Source organism: Ovis aries, chromosome 5 (genome assembly GCF_016772045.2).
Source record: "Ovis aries strain OAR_USU_Benz2616 breed Rambouillet chromosome 5, ARS-UI_Ramb_v3.0, whole genome shotgun sequence".
Taxonomy (NCBI): Eukaryota; Metazoa; Chordata; class Mammalia; order Artiodactyla; family Bovidae; genus Ovis; species Ovis aries.
Genome location: NC_056058.1, coordinates 9,582,593 through 9,599,528, shown reverse-complemented (window position 1 = coordinate 9,599,528; position 16,936 = coordinate 9,582,593). Strand labels below are relative to the sequence as shown.

General features: G+C 49.5%; 2 protein-coding genes across 2 annotated transcripts; both read right to left on the bottom strand.

The window, feature by feature from the left end:
• Nucleotides 1-5,560: 5,560 nt before the first annotated feature.
• DNAJB1 (DnaJ heat shock protein family (Hsp40) member B1) lies at nucleotides 5,561-9,230 on the bottom strand. Its single transcript, XM_004008469.5, has 3 exons — nucleotides 8,972-9,230; nucleotides 7,269-7,849; nucleotides 5,561-6,970 (listed from the first exon to the last, which is right to left on the bottom strand). The coding sequence occupies exons 1-3, from the start codon at nucleotides 9,180-9,182 to the stop codon at nucleotides 6,740-6,742; spliced, it is 1,023 nt and encodes a 340-aa protein (XP_004008518.1). The 5' UTR covers nucleotides 9,183-9,230; the 3' UTR covers nucleotides 5,561-6,739.
• Nucleotides 9,231-10,730: 1,500 nt separating this feature from the next.
• Nucleotides 10,731-11,660, bottom strand: LOC101117584 (small EDRK-rich factor 1-like). The gene is made up of 3 exons (XM_060416100.1): nucleotides 11,577-11,660; nucleotides 11,346-11,410; nucleotides 10,731-11,173 (listed from the first exon to the last, which is right to left on the bottom strand). The coding sequence occupies exons 1-3, from the start codon at nucleotides 11,658-11,660 to the stop codon at nucleotides 10,963-10,965; spliced, it is 360 nt and encodes a 119-aa protein (XP_060272083.1). The 3' UTR covers nucleotides 10,731-10,962.
• Between the last annotated feature and the right edge of the window lie 5,276 nt (nucleotides 11,661-16,936).

Genomic DNA, 16,936 nt, shown 5'->3' with positions numbered 1-16,936 from the left:
AGTTTTGGCTCTGTGGTTGCCTGAACTGCAAGAGAATAAATCCTGTTGTTTTAGGCCTCCCAGTTTGTTGTACTTTGTCACAGCAGCCACAGGAAACTAAAACAGAAGTCTCTGTTTCCTGGAAGACTATGAGCTCCACGAGTTCCCCACCAACTGCTTTGTTTGCCTCTTGCTGGATTCCCCGGGGCTAGTGAGCTGGCCCTTAGGAACTGTGCCCAATGACTAATGCATGAATCGTGTTGTAGGAATAGGATCCTAGGAAAGAGGGGTTTTCCTGGAGCCAGACAGAATATCCATTTCTTCCAGGTAGGAGTTGGAGGCAGTGGGGTGTGGGGGATCCCTTTCTTGGAGGAACAACCAGCAGACCTCAGGGCTGGGTTCTTCCTTGACACACTCCCTGACATGAGCGGTGACAGGGCAAATGTTGCAGGTCCTCTTGTCTGAATCACTTTGTCACTCAATTACTCTTTCAACAAACATTCAGAGGGGCAGCTCTGGGTCAAGTGCTACCCTGGATATCAGTGATATGACAATTATTAGGGCATAGTAGGTGACCTTGGACTTTCCAGGTGTCTCAGTGGTAAAGAATTCCACCTGTAAATGCAGGAGACATGGGTTTGATCCCTGGGTAGGGATGATGTTCTGGAGAAGGAAATGGCAACCCACTCCAGTATCCTTTCCTGGAAAAACCCCAGAGGAGCCTGGCGGTCACAAAGAGTGACTTCTTTGGGGTCACAAAGAGTCAGACACAGTGACCTCAAGGAAACCGGAGTTGCTCAGGAGGAGAATCTTCTGAAGTGTTCCTGAGGCTCTCTCCTCTCTTCATGACAAAGACGGAAATCATCTGAGTCATCAAGAGAGTTTCAGAACTCAGAAGAAATCAGACACCACCATGCTCCTCTCCACCACCAAGCATGGAATCAGCAGACTGTGAAAGAATTCTCAGGTTTGTGTGGGGGGAACATGTACTTTAAGGAGTAGATTTTAATAGAAAATAGATGCTTATTGCTTGTGCTATGCTAGTTGGAAATAGGTTGATGCGTGGAAATTTCAAGAGACTGATCATATATATAGCTCAGGTACTTTTAGTTGTTATATAATCAAATGACTCTCTCCCCTTCCCACCCCCACCTCCGGAAGGAATATTAAGACAGAACAAAACCCCAAATCTTTGCAAGCTCCTGCCTCCCTTAGGAAAGGTCGGAAGTCTCCAGTGGCCCACGGGCCCTGTACTGTCTGCCTTTGCCTCCCACTCACCCCTCATTTACTCTGGTCCAGCCTCATTGGACTTCTGGCTGTTCCTTTAGAAAAAATAAAAATTATTTGGCTGTGCAGGATCTTAGTCGCAGCATGTGGGATCTTTTGTTGTTGTTGTTGTCGTGGTATGTGGGATCTAATTCCCTCACCAGGGATGGAACCCAGACCCCCTGCATTGGGAGTCCCCTGGCTGTTCCTTAAACTCAGGCTCCTGCTTCAGCGCCTTTGCACAGGCTGTCTCCTCTGCCTGGAAAGTCCTTCCCTCAGTACTCACGTGGCTCTCCTCTTATTTCCTTCAACTCTTTGTTCAAATGTTGCCTTCAGGGTGAGGCATTCACTGACCGTGTCACTTAAAGCTGCACCCAGCACCCATGGACAGAGGAGCCTAGTGGGCTGCAGTCCATGGGGTCACAAAGAGTCAGACACAACTGAGCAACTAAGCACACAGCACAGCACTCTCTACCTGCTTGTTCCATGTTTCTCCAGCACTCCCTGCTGCTGCTCAGTCGTGTCCAACTCTTCGCGACCCCATGGATGGCCCAGTAGGCTCCTCCATCCATGGGATTACCCAGGCAAGAATACTGGAGTATGCTGCTATTTCCTCCTAGAGGGGATCTTCCTGACCCAGTGATCGAACCCCGGTCTCCCACACTGCAGGCAGATTCTTTACTGTCTGAGCCACGAGGGAAGCCCTCTTTACCACTAGCACCACCATTTATTTTTGGTTTTATTCTTTGTCATCCCACATGACTGTCAGCTCTGCAAAGGCAGTAGTTTTTGCCAGTTTTGTCTAATACTGTCTCCTCAGCATCAGGAGCAGGACTGGACAGGGACTTCCCTAGTGGTCCAGTGGTTGGGAATCCACCTCCCACTGCAGGGGGTGCAGGTTCAATCCCCAGTTGGGGTAATGAGGTCCCACATGCCTCAGGGTGTGGCCAAAAATAAAAAATAATAAAAAAAGAACAGGACTGGACACACTGGAGGCATTCAATAAATGTTTATTGAATGGACAATGCTTATTATGTATCAGGCATTATACTGTGTTTTTCAATAATTAACAGCTAATGAGAATAACCAATATTTAAGGAGACCTGGGGCAAATTTTTCCCAAAGTTCCTTAGTATTTCCTCCTGTTAATTCACAATTGTCCTGTGCTGGGCCTGTGTCAAATTCTCAGGGGTTAGCTGTCTAAGTTGCGGCCCTAGGGTTGTGAGAAGGTGGGAGTGGCTATGCTTAGTCTTGTCTCACATAAGAGGAAACAGTGGCTGAGAGGTTTCTCATTTGTCCAGGGGAATGCAGTGAGCAGAACTTGAACTCAGCACGGTCACCGTTCAGAAGCCAAGTTCTTTGTTTAAATATTTATTTGTCTGCACCTGGTCTTGTCACATGTGGGATCTAGTTCCCTGACCAGGGATGGAACCCAGGCCCCCTCAATTGGGAGTTCAGTCTTAGCCACTAGATTACCAGGATGTCCCAGGAAACCAAGTTCTTAAGGCCATGTTCTTTTGCCTTCCCAGTGCCCTACCTTGCCCAGTTTTCATAATACCTCTATGAAGTCTGTAACTTCAGTAGCCGTTTTCAAAGGTGACCACTGAGACTCAGAGAAGCGAAGTCACTTGCCCAAGAACACACACAGCAGCTGACTGACAGAGCTGGGACTCAAACCCACTCTGCTCAGTCCTAGGGCCTGATGTTCCACTGCTGGTGTCAAGTGAGCAGGTTGTGACCAAACAGCATGGGAGTGAGCCTGCTTTTTCCTTTTGGCTGCATTGCATGGCTTGTGGCATTTTAGTTCTGAACAGGTATTGAACCCAGGTCCTTGGCAGTGCGACCACAGAGCCCAAACCACTGGGCCAGCAGAGAATTCCTGGAGTGAGCCTTCTCAAGTGAGATGAAGGCCAGGGTGGAGTTGTGGGTCTCAGGGGCTTGCCTGGGGATTTGGTTCCTGGAGCTTAGCCAAGAGTACAGACCCAAAAGACCGTGGACACGACACACCTCAGAGGTTTCTTTGGAGTGGGCTGAGGAACATTTTCCCATTAGGGTACAGTAACTGACACACAGCACTTGTTCTGTGTCAGGCTCTGTTGTGTGCTTCTATGTATCTATACCTGAAAATCCTCACAACCGTAGAAGTGTGATTTTTGTGCTTCTTCTACAGTTGAAAAAACTGAGGCACAGAGAAGTCGTGTCACTTGCTCAAGGTCCCACAGCTACAAAGTGGTTGAGTTGCGATTCAAACCTGGAAGCAGGAGCAATGATAGAGGAGAGATAGGAGCCTCCAAACGTGAAACTAGATCTTCACACCCACCTGCACGTGTCTGGTAGAATCAACATATGGAAAAACAGAAGACAAGCTATTTGCATATGTGAGAGGGAAAAAAAGGTGGGGGGGATGGGGGGGGCACAGAGCGTACAGTATGTACCATTTGTGTAAAAAAAGAACAATGTCTTCATGCAACATTACAGAAGGAAAGGCACAGGAGAAAACTGGGAAAATTTCTCTGGCAGTGGACCTGAAAGCAGCATGGGAAGAATTTTTAACTCTATATGCCCTTACAAATTCAGTACTGTGATTACATAGCCAAAAATCAAAACTGAAAATTTACAAATTATGTTTATGCTTATATAAGCAGATTGACTTTAGGAGGCTGCACAAAATTAAAATTTCTAATGCCATGGCTTGTCTACAGTGGTCCTGAGGAAGGAGGGAACTTGACTACTCACCACAGGCCGAATGTGAATTTTTGTTTTCTACTGTTTGAATCAGGGAAAAATGCAGTACTCCTGGTGTGATGGATAAAGATACTGTGCTTAGTCACTCAGTCGTGTCCAGCTCTTTGCGACCCCACGAGGTGGGTGCAAAACAGAGGCAGCTCCCCTCACACTGTTGTGGAAGGAGCAAACTCCAAAATGTGGCCAGGATAGACATCGTGGGAGAATAAATTCTTTACAGGGAAGCTAAGGGAGCAAGGGGAGAAGCCAGCTTGCAGACAAACCGAACACCTGACACACACGTGCAGCCAGGTCCAGTGTGGGCCAAGGCTGTGCATCCGAGGGACAGGCCTGTTTACTAGGGTCCTTGTCCTTTTCCTGAAGAGTGGCACTGTCCCATCCACTACCACAGGAAGGTTATTTCTCCAAGTTACCAGGATTGCGTGTGACACACTGAAGCTTTGTGCACATCTGTGCCCACAGCCCTTGGATAAGAACCCTATACAGACCAGCTATGTTAATGAGGAAGGCTGGGGCAGGTGGATGGCAGCGCAAGGGGGTCTGTGACCCCAGTTGAGGCCAGGGCCAATTCTGCAATAAATATCATTCCTCATCCTGGAAGTGGTGATAGGGTCCCTCTTGGCTCTAATACTCCAGGGGTCACCTCCGAATGAGGATGGCCTCTCTGGGCTCGAAGCAGCTACTCCTCTAAGAGACCCATGGCTTAGGTTTGGGTGGAAAGCCCTCTAAGATCTGTGCTGTCCAATAATCACTGCTAGCCACCAGGGGCGGGTGCTGAGCACTTGAAACGTACCTGTAGCTACCAAGCAACTTTGTTCTGTTGAATCTTAAAGAATTTGTTTTAAAAAGAACATTTCCATCGCTGAAGAAGGTTCTCTGGGACAGCACTACCCTTAGATTGCTTCCAGTGGTTAAACTGTTTCAGTGGGAAGGGAAAGCCCTCTAAGGTTATGTTAAATATGGTTATTTAAGTTTCTACACCAGATATCTTGTAGCAAAATAGCAATGCAGTTTTTGGCCTGTGTAATTACTTACCTTATAATAAAACTAGTTCCTTAAAAAAAGTTACAAAGTAAAAGCAGTTTCAGTGGCCTGCAAATAGAGGGAGGGCAGGAAATAGGTCCTAACCAGGGTGGGGTGGCCCTGGGTTGGAATCCTAATCTGGTTTGGCCAGGGCCTGCCTGACACCAGCTTGTTCTAGCAAGAAAGCAGGGGTTGGGGGGGGGGGGGGGGGGGTGGGTGGAGATTAAGAGAGTAGGGCACACACTTCTTGGCCCCAGCAACCAGATCTTGCAAGACTGGGAAAGGATCTGTTTAACTTTGGCCCCAACCTTCACCAAAAAACAAGCTCTGAATCCACTGGGCTCTTCTGATGCCCAGATCCAGTCCGGCGGCTTTCTCTTGTTCACCCCATATTTAGCTCAGGAGGGCAACTTCTCTCCCTTGCAGAGGACTCCTACCTCCTGCCTGCCCCTCCCTCCCACCCACCCTGGCTGCCTCTGGAGGGCTGCCCCGACCCCACCCCATCCCATCAGCAGAACCCTTAAACAGAGTCGCAGGACCGCTCCCCTGAGGTTTAGCATCAGTCTTTAATGCTGTCACGCTGCACATTGACAAGTCACACGCTTTGGTCTTGTGTTGGCAGTGGCAACTTACAATGAGTCTAAAAGTCTGAGCACCAGACTGACCTGCAAGGAACAAACACTTGTTCCAACACCCCCCCGCCCCCCACCCCCACCAGGTTCTTTCTCAGTTCCATCATGGCCCTTTACAGAGAGCAGCAGCTGCTGTGGACCGGTTTCGTCTGACTGCACACCAACTTTACACAGAATTATAAAAACATATTTACAGGCGTTCCACAGTGCTCCTGTAATCAGAAGCAAAGACCCTTTTATCAAAAGGGATTATAGCTAGGGCTGTGCAAAATTCAAAAGGATCAGATCCTTTTGAGAGAGTCCAGAGTCCATTGAACAAAAAAAATGACCTGGGTCACGGGGAAATCCCAGGTGTGCCAATAGATTGCCTCACAGCAAAGGAAGGTGAAGATCTCTGTCTGGGAGCCTGGGGTCAAGACTCCAGCCAAGGTCCCCCACCCTTGAGGGAGAGGCAGCTGCACAAGTTACTCACTCAGTGAAGGCCGGCTCCCTTGGTCCTGCTGGAACAAGGGAGGTATTGCTTGTGGGAGCTGGCCAGGCAGTTCAACAACCAGAGTTGAGATTCTCAATTTGAGATGGCAAAAGAGAAGACGGGGTTTCTTAGGGGAAGGGCAAGATGGGGGAGACAAATACAGAATAAAACACGAACTGATCACACAATAGAAACTCAGGAGTGTACAGGGTCTGGTACCCATAAACGCAGGTCCACACCCCAGGATGTCTGCAAGCGGAGGGACTACAATAGGGGGATCAAGTCCAGCTGTGGGTCCGCGGTCTGCCTCTCCCCCTGGGCAGGGCCTGGAGAGGGAGGAGGGGGGTGCTGCCCACCCAGGAGGGCTGCAAGGACCCAGTGGGGCAGACTGCACTGCCTTTGCCTGCTGTCCCCACCACCTGCCGCCCTACCGCTCGAAAAACAACTTTAGTCTAGTGCACGACTTTGAAAGATTGTAATATATTCTCTGGAAAACATTCAGCAGTATGAAAGCCCTCCCTGGGCCCTCCCGCCCTCTCACGGGTCCACAGCTGGTGGAACGGTCAGGAAATCCTTGAGCTCTGGAAAGGTCCCTGGTCAGTCCTTGGGGAACACGGATTGACTATATCGGAAGAACCTGCTCAAGAACGGTTCTTGACGTCTGGGGAATCCTTTCAGGGAAGATCACTTCAAACTCAATAATGAGGTCCCCGCGTTTCTCGGGCGTTTTCGGGAGAGGGAGGCCTTCTCCGGGAACTTTTCGCCGCATGCCAGGCCTGATGACATCTTTGAACACAACGGGTATGGTCCTGCCGTCCAGAGTGGGGACATTCACTGTACAGCCACACAGAGCCTTGGAAAGCAAAGGGACAGCATTAGAAAGAGTAGCTTAAGGAGCTCACATCTTGCCCAGAGGCTGCTGACTGGAGGGTAAGCACCATCAGACCTCTGCAGCTAAGACCCTGCCTTAAGATCTACCCACGTCACCAGCACAGAAGCTCTGGAAAAACAGAGCCCTGGACAGTCTTGTCGCCATTGCACTGTCCAAGCCTGGCCGCACCAAGTGCCCAGAAACATCTGTCAAGCAAACACTGAACAGCATCACAAAGCAGCTTCTCTCTCCCCAGATGCTGCCCTGCCTAGTGCCTTACCTCCCGAAGGCTGATCCTGGCTGGATAAATGACATCAGAGCCATCTCTCTTAAAGATATTGTGTGGCTTGTCCTTTAAAACAAAGACAATATCGGCTGGAATGTTGTTTGAAGTCTGGTCTCCTTCCTTGGGGAAGGTGATTTTGGTCCCTTCTTTCCACCCCCGCTTCACTTCGATGGTCAAGATTTTGTCTTCATTGCGAATGCTCTTTCCGTCGGGGTTCAGCCGCTTATGAGAGATTTTCATTTTCTTGGTACAGCCGCTGTAGATCTCTTCAAGTGAGACCCTAAGGTCATGGGTGACGGGGGGATCTTGTTTCTTTCGGGTGGGCTCTTGGGCAGGGCGGGAGCGGCCAAAGTTCATGTTGGTGAAGCCACCCATGCCCATGGGGAAGCCAGAGAACGGGTCATCGATGTCCATGCCTTCCTCCCCGTTGCGCTGCCCAAAAAAGTTGTCAAAGGGATTTCGGCCACCGAAGAACTCAGCAAACATGGCATGAGGGTCTCCATGGAATGTGTAACTGAAGGAGGTACCGTTAGTACCACCGCTGCTCCCGCCGCTGGGACCACTGCCCTTCAGGCCTGAAACGCCAAAGCAGAAGAAATCAGATGGCGAGCTAGGAACTTAACTCTCCAGGAACTTTCCTTCAAGGAAAAAAGCTTAGGAGCCATTGGGGGAGGAATTTTTTTTAGCCTGTCAGGGAAGAACAAGGAAGAACTCCAAGCTTTTACCTCCCACTTGCAGCAGCAAAACAGAACCCCCACCCACTTATGGCAGTTAGTCCACTGTGGCAAGACAATGGTGAAGTGTTCAAGGTTTCAGATGGGCATCTCTTGGGGCCACCCAGGTCCTCACATCTGAGTAACTCATTTCCCTTGCACTGTTACAATGAGTACGGAAAACTAAGAGATCCAATGAAAAATGCTTACCCCGGATCAGTTTTCACTAAATGCTTACTCTTAAATTCCCTACAGCTAGAGACGTGTGGAGAGTAGTAAAAGGAACGTGAAACTGCAAATGCAGACTTTCAAATTCTCACACCCTGGCACTAACTGCCCCCATTCTCATGTAATTAGCCACTTCTTCCTGAGGACCAAGCCCAGCAACCTGCCTGAGTCATCAATGGGAGACGGGACAAGAAAGCTTTCTTTTTCCCTGAAGAGGGCTGGCCCCACTGTTCCCTGCACCTTGACGGCCGACTAGGTAAGCACTTTACAAGGATTACCTCACTCCACCCTCGGAGGCGCGGGAGGTCGCTCGGCGCCAATTGGCACCTCATTTGCAGGCTCACTACTCGCAGCCTGTGCCCAGGGCTCAGCCAGAGGTCCTGCCCTGAACCCCGGGGTGGCAGAGCCTCCCACCTCGCACAGGTGAGCCCAGGCCCGCAGCGCCAGCAGCCAAGCTAGGTCTCCGAACCCTCTCTTTCTGCACCCGCACCCCCGGACGTGGGTGGAGGCGAGAGCCCAGGGAGGGGCAGCCCCAGACATACTAGAAGCTTCTGAACAAGCAGCGCGGCCAGGGCCCCTCCTCCCATCGGGCGGCCGCCAATCCGAGGGCGGAGGCCCTTGTGGCCAGAGGGCCGGGGCTGCTTCAACCCCTGCGGCCGAGCACCCCCCGGAGATGCTGCAGCGAGGCCACCCTGCCTCGGTTTCTCCGCCTGTCAAACGGCGAGGGCGCGCCCCCGGCTGCGCGCGCGCACGCACCTTCCTCCCCGTAGCGGTCGAAGATCTCGCGCTTGCGCGGGTCGCTGAGCACGTCGTAGGCCTCGGCGATCTCCTTGAACTTCTCCTCAGCGCCGGGCTCCTTGTTCTTGTCCGGGTGGTAACGCAGCGCCTGACGGCGGTAGGCCCTCTTGATCTCCTCGTCCGACGCACCGCGGGCCAGGCCCAGCGTCTGGTAATAGTCCTTTCCCATTGCCCCCGCCTGCGGCCCGCCACCCAGCTGTCGCCGTCCCCCGGCTCCGCCACCGCCCCGTCCCGGACTCTATATACCCGTCCGGCGGAAGCTTCCAGAGCCCGCCAGCCCCCTCCAGAACCTTCCGCCCCGCCCCTCACGCGGCTTTGGCCAATCCCCGTCGTCCAGGCTGCGACGCGCGACATCCGGGGCGGGGCCGCGCCGCCAACGGCCTCCTGCGCGCGGCCCTGCCCCATCCTGGGCAACGCTTCTCAGCGGCGCGCGCCCCGGGCGGCGGAGGCCCCGCCCACCCTCCGCGGGCACCAATAGCGACCCAGGTTTTATTGCTTCCTGCAGCCAGGCAGGCCTTGCGGCCCGCCTCCTGTCTGGGTCAATAGGTTACGACGCGCTACTGTAGGAAGGGGCGGATCTGGGGAAGACACCACCCCGTCACAGTTCAGTTCAGCCTCTCATTCGTGTCCCACTCTGTGTGACCTCACTGCAGCACGCCAGCTTTCCCTGTCCATCACCAACTCCCAAAGCTTGCTCTAACTCACGTCCCAACGAGTGGTTGATGCCATCCAACCATCTCATTCTCCGTTGTCCCCATCTCCTCCTGCCTTCAATCTTTCCCAGCATCAGGGTCTTTTCCAGTGGTCAGTTCTTCGCATCAGGTGGCCAAAGTATTGGAGCTTGAGCTTCAGTATCAGTCCTTCCGGTGAATATTCAGGACTGATTTTTTTTAGGATTGACTGGTTTGATCTTGCAGTCCAAGGGAGTCTCGAGTTTTCTCCAACACCACAGTTCAAAAGCATCAGTTCTTCTGTGCTCAACTTTATGGTCCAACTCTCACATCCATACATGACTATTGGAAAAACCATAGTTTTGAATAGATGGACCTTTGTTGGCAAAGTAATGTGTCTGCTTTTTAATGTGCTGTCTAGGTTGGTCATAGCTTTTTTTCCAAGGAGCAAGCGTCTTTTAATTTCATGGCTGCCGTCACCATTTGTAGTGATCTTTAGAGACCAAGAAAATAAAGTCTCTCACTGTTTCCATTGTTTCCCCATCTATTAGCCCCTTCACTAGCAGATGCAAATATGCCCGCCCCTATCTCACAGGGCCAGGAATGAGTTCCTGCCAGGTGTCTCTGGGCGGTGTGAGTTGCCTAATTTTCCCCAGCCCGACACCCGCTTCCTTCTGGAAATAAAAATAGTCACCCGCCCTGTTCTACCAGCTGTGTGTGCATGCTCAGTCATATCCAACTCTTTGCGAGCAGAATGCAGGTGGGAGCTCCAGTACTATCTGCGTCCTCAATCATAAAGGACCCTGCAAAGCGAGGTGAGCACCGGGAGCCAAAGTTCACCTCCCTGCAGACGTCTTCTCAGTCCAGCCCTTCAAGCCTCTCATTTTACCGTTTTCTCAAGGACACCCACCACTGAAATCTGAAATTGTTCCTTGGTTTTCATGTTAAATGTCTCCTCCGCTCCTAGCCTGGAATCACCGTAAAGTCAGGGACTGGGTCCTGTCAGTGCTGAGTCTCCAGTGCCAGGAAGTGTCTGGAACCAAAGCTTCGTAAATATTCCTGGCTGTTTTTATTTTTATTTATTTATTTTCATATGCATGGTTAGTGTTTTATTCTTTGAAATGGTTCTGAAACATCACGCTAAGTCAGGTTGAAAGGAAAAGTTTAAAATAGTTTTGTACGGATATAACATGTACTGACTGTTCACTCTACAAAATCTTGATCATAGAGCTTATGATACACTTAGTTTGCAGCAGCACCCTGGTTTCCAGATAGTCATTATTTCTCTCTTGTTTGCATAGACTTCTTATCATTGGCTGCCTTCTGCTTTTGTTGCATGATCTCAGAGTCCCGCTGCTTCCTCTGAGAGGTAGTCAGGCTATCCTCTTTTCTTTTTCCTTTATTAGTTTCCTGGGATTTCTTCATGTTTTTCTGGCAAGGAAGTTCTCGTTGATTTCCACCTGCCCGACCTTTCAGGCGGGGCCAGACTCAATTGCCCCTCTCCCTCTGCGGACTAAAAAGTCCTGGCGGTTTTTAATGCATCTGGTTCTTTACCCCCACCCCACTGCCTTCATGATGTGGGGGAGACATGGGCATGCAATACACCTCTCAGGGCCTCAATATCTTCATCTCTGGGCAACATCATCCATTTTGGCTCCTACAGTCTGGGGTGTCTGTGGTCAAGGACAGGGCTGACGCGGAAAGGAGGCTCAGAAAGAGGCACCACCTGAAAAGGGAAGAGGGGAGTAGGTGGAGGTGGCCTACAGAGGGGAAAGGTTCTTGGAAGAACTGCTTGGGAAGTCTGGGTGGTGTGACACTGGTGCTGGAGCCAGATAGTCACGTTTCATTCTTGGTTCCAGCACTTTCTGGCTGTGTGATCTTGGGCTGGTTACTGAGCCTTCCAGGGCCTTTAGCTTCCTCATCTGTACAATGAGGGTAGTAGTTGTACCAGCCTTATAGGGCTTTGAAGTTGACATTGAGTCAACATTTGTCAAGTGCCTGGGACAGACCTAGCTTAGAGGAAGTTCTGTAAAAGGGGTGACTAACTGGTTGAATGGTGGGCTGCTGAGGATCCCCCTTCCTGGCAGGACCACAGCAAAACATTTCTGGTAACCACTGCCCTTGTGGAAGCTGGAACTCTTGAGAAAGACGCCATGGCCTTACGGCCATCCCTGGCCACTCCCTGACCCCAGTGTAACTCTGTCAGTAAGGGATTCCCTGGTAGCTCAGTTGGTAAAGAATCTGCCTGCAGTGCAGGAGAACTGGGTTCGATCCCTGGGTCAGGAAAATCTCCTGGAGAAGGGAATGGCAACCCACTCCAGTACTCTTGCTTGGAAAATCCTATGGACAGAGGATCCTGGTGGGCTACAGTCCATGGGGTCGAAAACAGTCAGACAGAACTTAGCGATTAAACCACCACCATCAAAGGACTCTGGACTAAGCCACACACACCAGCCAACATGGGAGGATGAGTCTAGGCTGGATACCCAAGGGCACAGCACTGTAGGGGTCCTGAACCAATCATGGAGGAGAGGGAGTCCGATTTTTTTTTATAAAGTTACATAAAGAGATAGTGGGAGAGTCATCATGGGGGGAAAAACCCAGAGCTTCTGGATTTCTTCACACATATAAATTTAAGGGTTACAGATGTGGGGACTTCCTTGGCAGTCCAGTGGTTAGGATTCTGCTTCTAATGCAGGGTGAATGGGTTCAGTACTTGGTCAGGGAACTAAGATCCCACATGCTGTGTGGCCGAAAATTAAAAAAAAACAAGGGAGTTACAGATGTGGGGACTTTTCTGGCGGTCCAGTGGTTAAGGCTCCCTGCTTCCACTGCAGGGGGTGTGGGTTTGATCCCTAGTCGGGGAACTAAGATCCCACATGCCACTTATAAACCCACCCTAAAAAAAATGTTAACAGATGTGGAGGCCTCTAAAGGTCTTCACATAGCTCTGGTAGACCAGCAACATCGTGCAAGGGGTGTCCTTGTGTTTGGGGGCAACCTTAGGGCTGGGAAATCTCCCTTCCTTGAGTAAGCCTGGGTCATATTCAGGAGGTTTTAACTGTTTAAGCTCCGCCCTCCCCACCCCCCCAAAAAAGAAGAGCCGTAACTCAACTGCTCTTATTATGTTCTTTGACCTGGACACATACTCACAGGGCACTGTTTTTTTTTTTGTTTCCCAGCCAGGCTGAGTGGCTTGTGGAATCTTAGTTCCCCAACCAGGGATTGAGCCTGCACCCTGGGCAATGAAAGTGCAGAGTCCTCGCCACTGGACTTCCAGGGAATTCCCTCACCAGGTACGTTGGAATGTTACTAGAAGAGTGATTTTCACAGAAACTTAGCAGAGGTTTGAGCTATCAACTCAGAGAACAGGAGACAATGTGATGGGTAGTTATATGCATAGACTTGGCTAGGCAGTAGTACCCAGTTATTCAGCTAAACACTAATCTAAGTGCTGCTGTGAAGGTGTTTTGCAGATGTGGTTAGGTTAACATCTATAATCAGTTGGCTTTAAGTACAGGAGATGACCCTTGATTTTGTGGGTAGACCTCATTCAGTCACTTGAAAGGCTTTAAAAGCAAACACTGAAAGACCTTAAAAGCAAATATGGAGGTTTGCCTGAGAATGAAGCATTAGTTCCTGGCCAAGACCTGCTGGTCTGCCCTACAGATTTCACACTTGCCTTGCCAGCCCTCACAATTGTGAGAGCCAATGCCTGAAACAAGTCTCTTAATACACAGACACACTCACAAACACATATATCCTATTGCTTCCGTTTCATTAGTAGAACTAAGAACTAAGAATATAAGAACTAAGCAGGTCAGTCTGGAGTCAGTCAGCCTTAGTTGAGAACCTGGACCTGCTGTTTGCTTATTTACTGCCCATGTGATCTTGCCCAACTTATTCTCTGTAATTGCTAAGTATGTCCTCCATAAAACTGGGATAAGAGTAGATCTTACCTCCCAGGGTTGCTATGTGAATTTGAGAGGGCCAGGCAATAAACCTTATAATAATAGCTAACACTGACAAGGTCCTACTCTGTGTCAAATCGGTTCCAAACACTCAATGTGTATGAACTCATTTCATCCTGATAATAATCCTGTGAAGGGCTTCCCTGGTAGTCCAGTGGTTAAGAATCTGCTTGCCAGTGCAGGGAATATGGGTTCCATCCCTGGTCCGGGAAGATCTCACGTGCCGTGGGGCAACTAAGCCCGAGAGCCGTAACTACTGAAGCCTTGTGCCTAAAGCCCATGCTCTGCAACAAGAGAAGCCACCACAATGCGAAGCCAAAGCTCTGCAACTAGAGACAGCCCGAGTGGAGCAATGAAGACCCAGCACCGCCAAAAAGAACTTCATTAAAAAAGATAATCCTATGAGGTTGGATTACCTCATTACCTCTGTTTTACAGGTAGGGAAGCCAAGGCTCTGAGAGGTTACATGACTTGCCTAAGGTCACCTAGTGAATAAAATGCTGAGGTGTAAACTGTTTAGCATATTGAGTGTTTATGGTAAGCACTCAGCTTGTATAAGATGTGATTCAGATGATGATAAAGCCTTACTTTTTTTTTAAAAAAAAAAAGCATCACCACTCTTTTCAACTCTTCTTCATCAAAAAGAACTTCAAAAGCATTACAGTCATATAAGCTAACAATCTGCCCTGGTGGAATGCCCATGTGAAATAAAAACCTATGTTCACATAAAAACCAGTGAGCAAATACTTACCAAGGCTTTATTTGTCATTACCAACAGCCATTTAAACCTGAATGTCTTTCCGTGGGTGAAATGTAAACAAACTGAATACTATTCAGTCATAAAAAAGGATTGAGCTATTGACACAGGAAGCAATGCAGAGGAACCTCAAATGCATTATGTTAAGAAGCCAGTTTCAATCGTCTGTGCACTGTGTGACTCCATTTTAAGGAGCTTCTGGGAAAGGTAAAAGTATTGATGCAGAAACTGGATCAGTGGTTGCCAGGGGCTGGGATCTTTGACAAAGGGAGACGGGAATTTGGGGAGATGATGGAAATGTTCCATATCTTGACTGCGATGGTGGTTGCATGACTATTTATTCAGAACTATACAGCAGAAAAGGTGATTTTTACTGAATGTAAACTATATCTCAATAAAAAGAAAATACATCCCACGAATTTAAAAATTCAAAAGGCAGAAAGGTTGGGAAACTTCTCTCCGGTGTTCCTGACACAGTGGAAAGTTGCAAATCAGCCCTGGCTTATCTGCTGTAGGCTCTACGTTCCCTCACACAGCTCTGAAGCAGTTTGATCACACACCCCGAAACAAGCCAAGCCAGGTTAAGAATTAAGATCCTATCTTACTTACACCTGGGAAATAGAAAAAGAGCTTGTCTCGGTGCTCTGTGATGGCCTAGAGGGCTGGGATGGGGGTTGCAGGGGGAGGCTCAAGATGGAGGAGATATATGTATACTTTTAGCTGATTCACATTGTTGTACAGCAGAAACCAGCACAGCACTGTAAAGCAATTACTCTGGAATTCAAAAAGAGAAAACTTGTGAGACTGACACAACCAAACACACCAGATCTTCCAGGCCCAAATGATCACAGGTTCGCCTGAATCTGAGACCCAAGGAGGCCCTGCTCACCCTTCAACAGTGCCACAGCGTAAGACCTTTCTGGAATTCCCCCTTTGGAAACTGCTTTAAGGGGCTGGTTACATTTGGCTCAGCAAATACCAAACGTATTTACTTGTCACCATTAGGAAACAGCCAATGTCCTGGGGAAACTAGGTGTCCCTATCAACAAGTACAGACAGAGTCATGGTATAGTGTCCTGGTGGCTTGAACTAAGTGGCCAGCCTTTGTTCCGAGGATGAATTCTGTTTGTGCTGGCAGCCTGATTACTGCAAACCAGATGAGGCCAACAAGGGGTCCTCACACTTGTGTTCAGTAACTCAGTCGTGTCTGACTCTTTATGAGGCCATGGACTGTAGCCCACCAGGCTCCTCTGTCCGTGGGATTTCCCAGCTAAGAAAACGGGGTTGCTATTTCCTCCTCTGGGGATCTTCCCGACCCAAGGATTGAACCTGAGTCTCCTATGTCTCCTGCACTGACAGGCAGATTCTTTACCACTGACCCACCTGGGAAATCCACCTCTCCACCTGTAATACCCATCAAAACCAAAGAGGACTTCCCCTCTGCAGGCTGGATCATGCCTTTCTATCAGTTTCCTGTAGGTGAGGAGGTGGGTGGAAGTTATTTGTATGCCCCAGCTGGCACACAGCATATTACGTTCACAAAATTACTTGGTGCCTGTTGAGTGAGTTCAGAGCTCACGAAAGCAGCCTCCAAAGGGAAATTCCAGAATGTCCCAAGCCTGTAGGAATGTGTGTGGGATCTCCAAAAATGACATCCCTTTGGATACCATATGCCTTACCTAGCTGGAACCCAGCAGTAGGGAAGACACACCTACTTAGACCACACTGGAGAACCTGGAAATTGCTAGCAAAACGTGGCTAGATTTTAGAGGTTCAACCCTACCCCCTTAGCATCTCAGAACTAGATGCTTCAGGTAACTCAACCTGGTAGGATTTTAACTTGTGGCTTGTTCCTTTTTAAAAATATTTATTTATTTGGTTGCACTGGGCCTTAGTTGCAGTATATAAGATCTAGTTCCCTGACCAGGGATTGGAACCCAGGTCCCCTGCATTGGAAGCATGGAGTCTTAGCCACTGGACCACCAGGGAAGTCGCTAAACTTGTGGCTTCTGAGTGAGTAATCTCCTACCCTTCTCCATGAAGCCAGGAAACAAGCCCTGTTGGTACACAAAGGCTCTCAGGTACACAACAGGCACTATGAGCTCCACAACTGCCAACAGGAAAAGATCTGTGCTTTGGAAAGTACAAGTATAAAACACTTCATGGGACTTTGCGCAGTGGATAAGAATCCCCCAGCCAATGCAGGGGACAGGGGTTTGATCCCTGGTCAGAGAAGATCCCACATGCTTCAGGGCTCTAAGTCCGAGCACCACAACTACAGAGCCTGTGTGCCACAGCTACTGAAGCCCATACACCTGGAGCCCATGCCCCACAACAAGAGAAGCTGTCACAGTGAGAAGCCTGAGCACCACGACAAAGAGCAGCCCCGACTCACTGCAACTAGAGAGAGCCCGCACAAAGCAACGGAGACCCACGCAGCCAAGACAAAAAAAATCCTCTGTTTTGCCCAGATAGGCCTGAGGAAAAAGGTAATTAATTTCTTTGGGGTCTTATTTCAGTAACC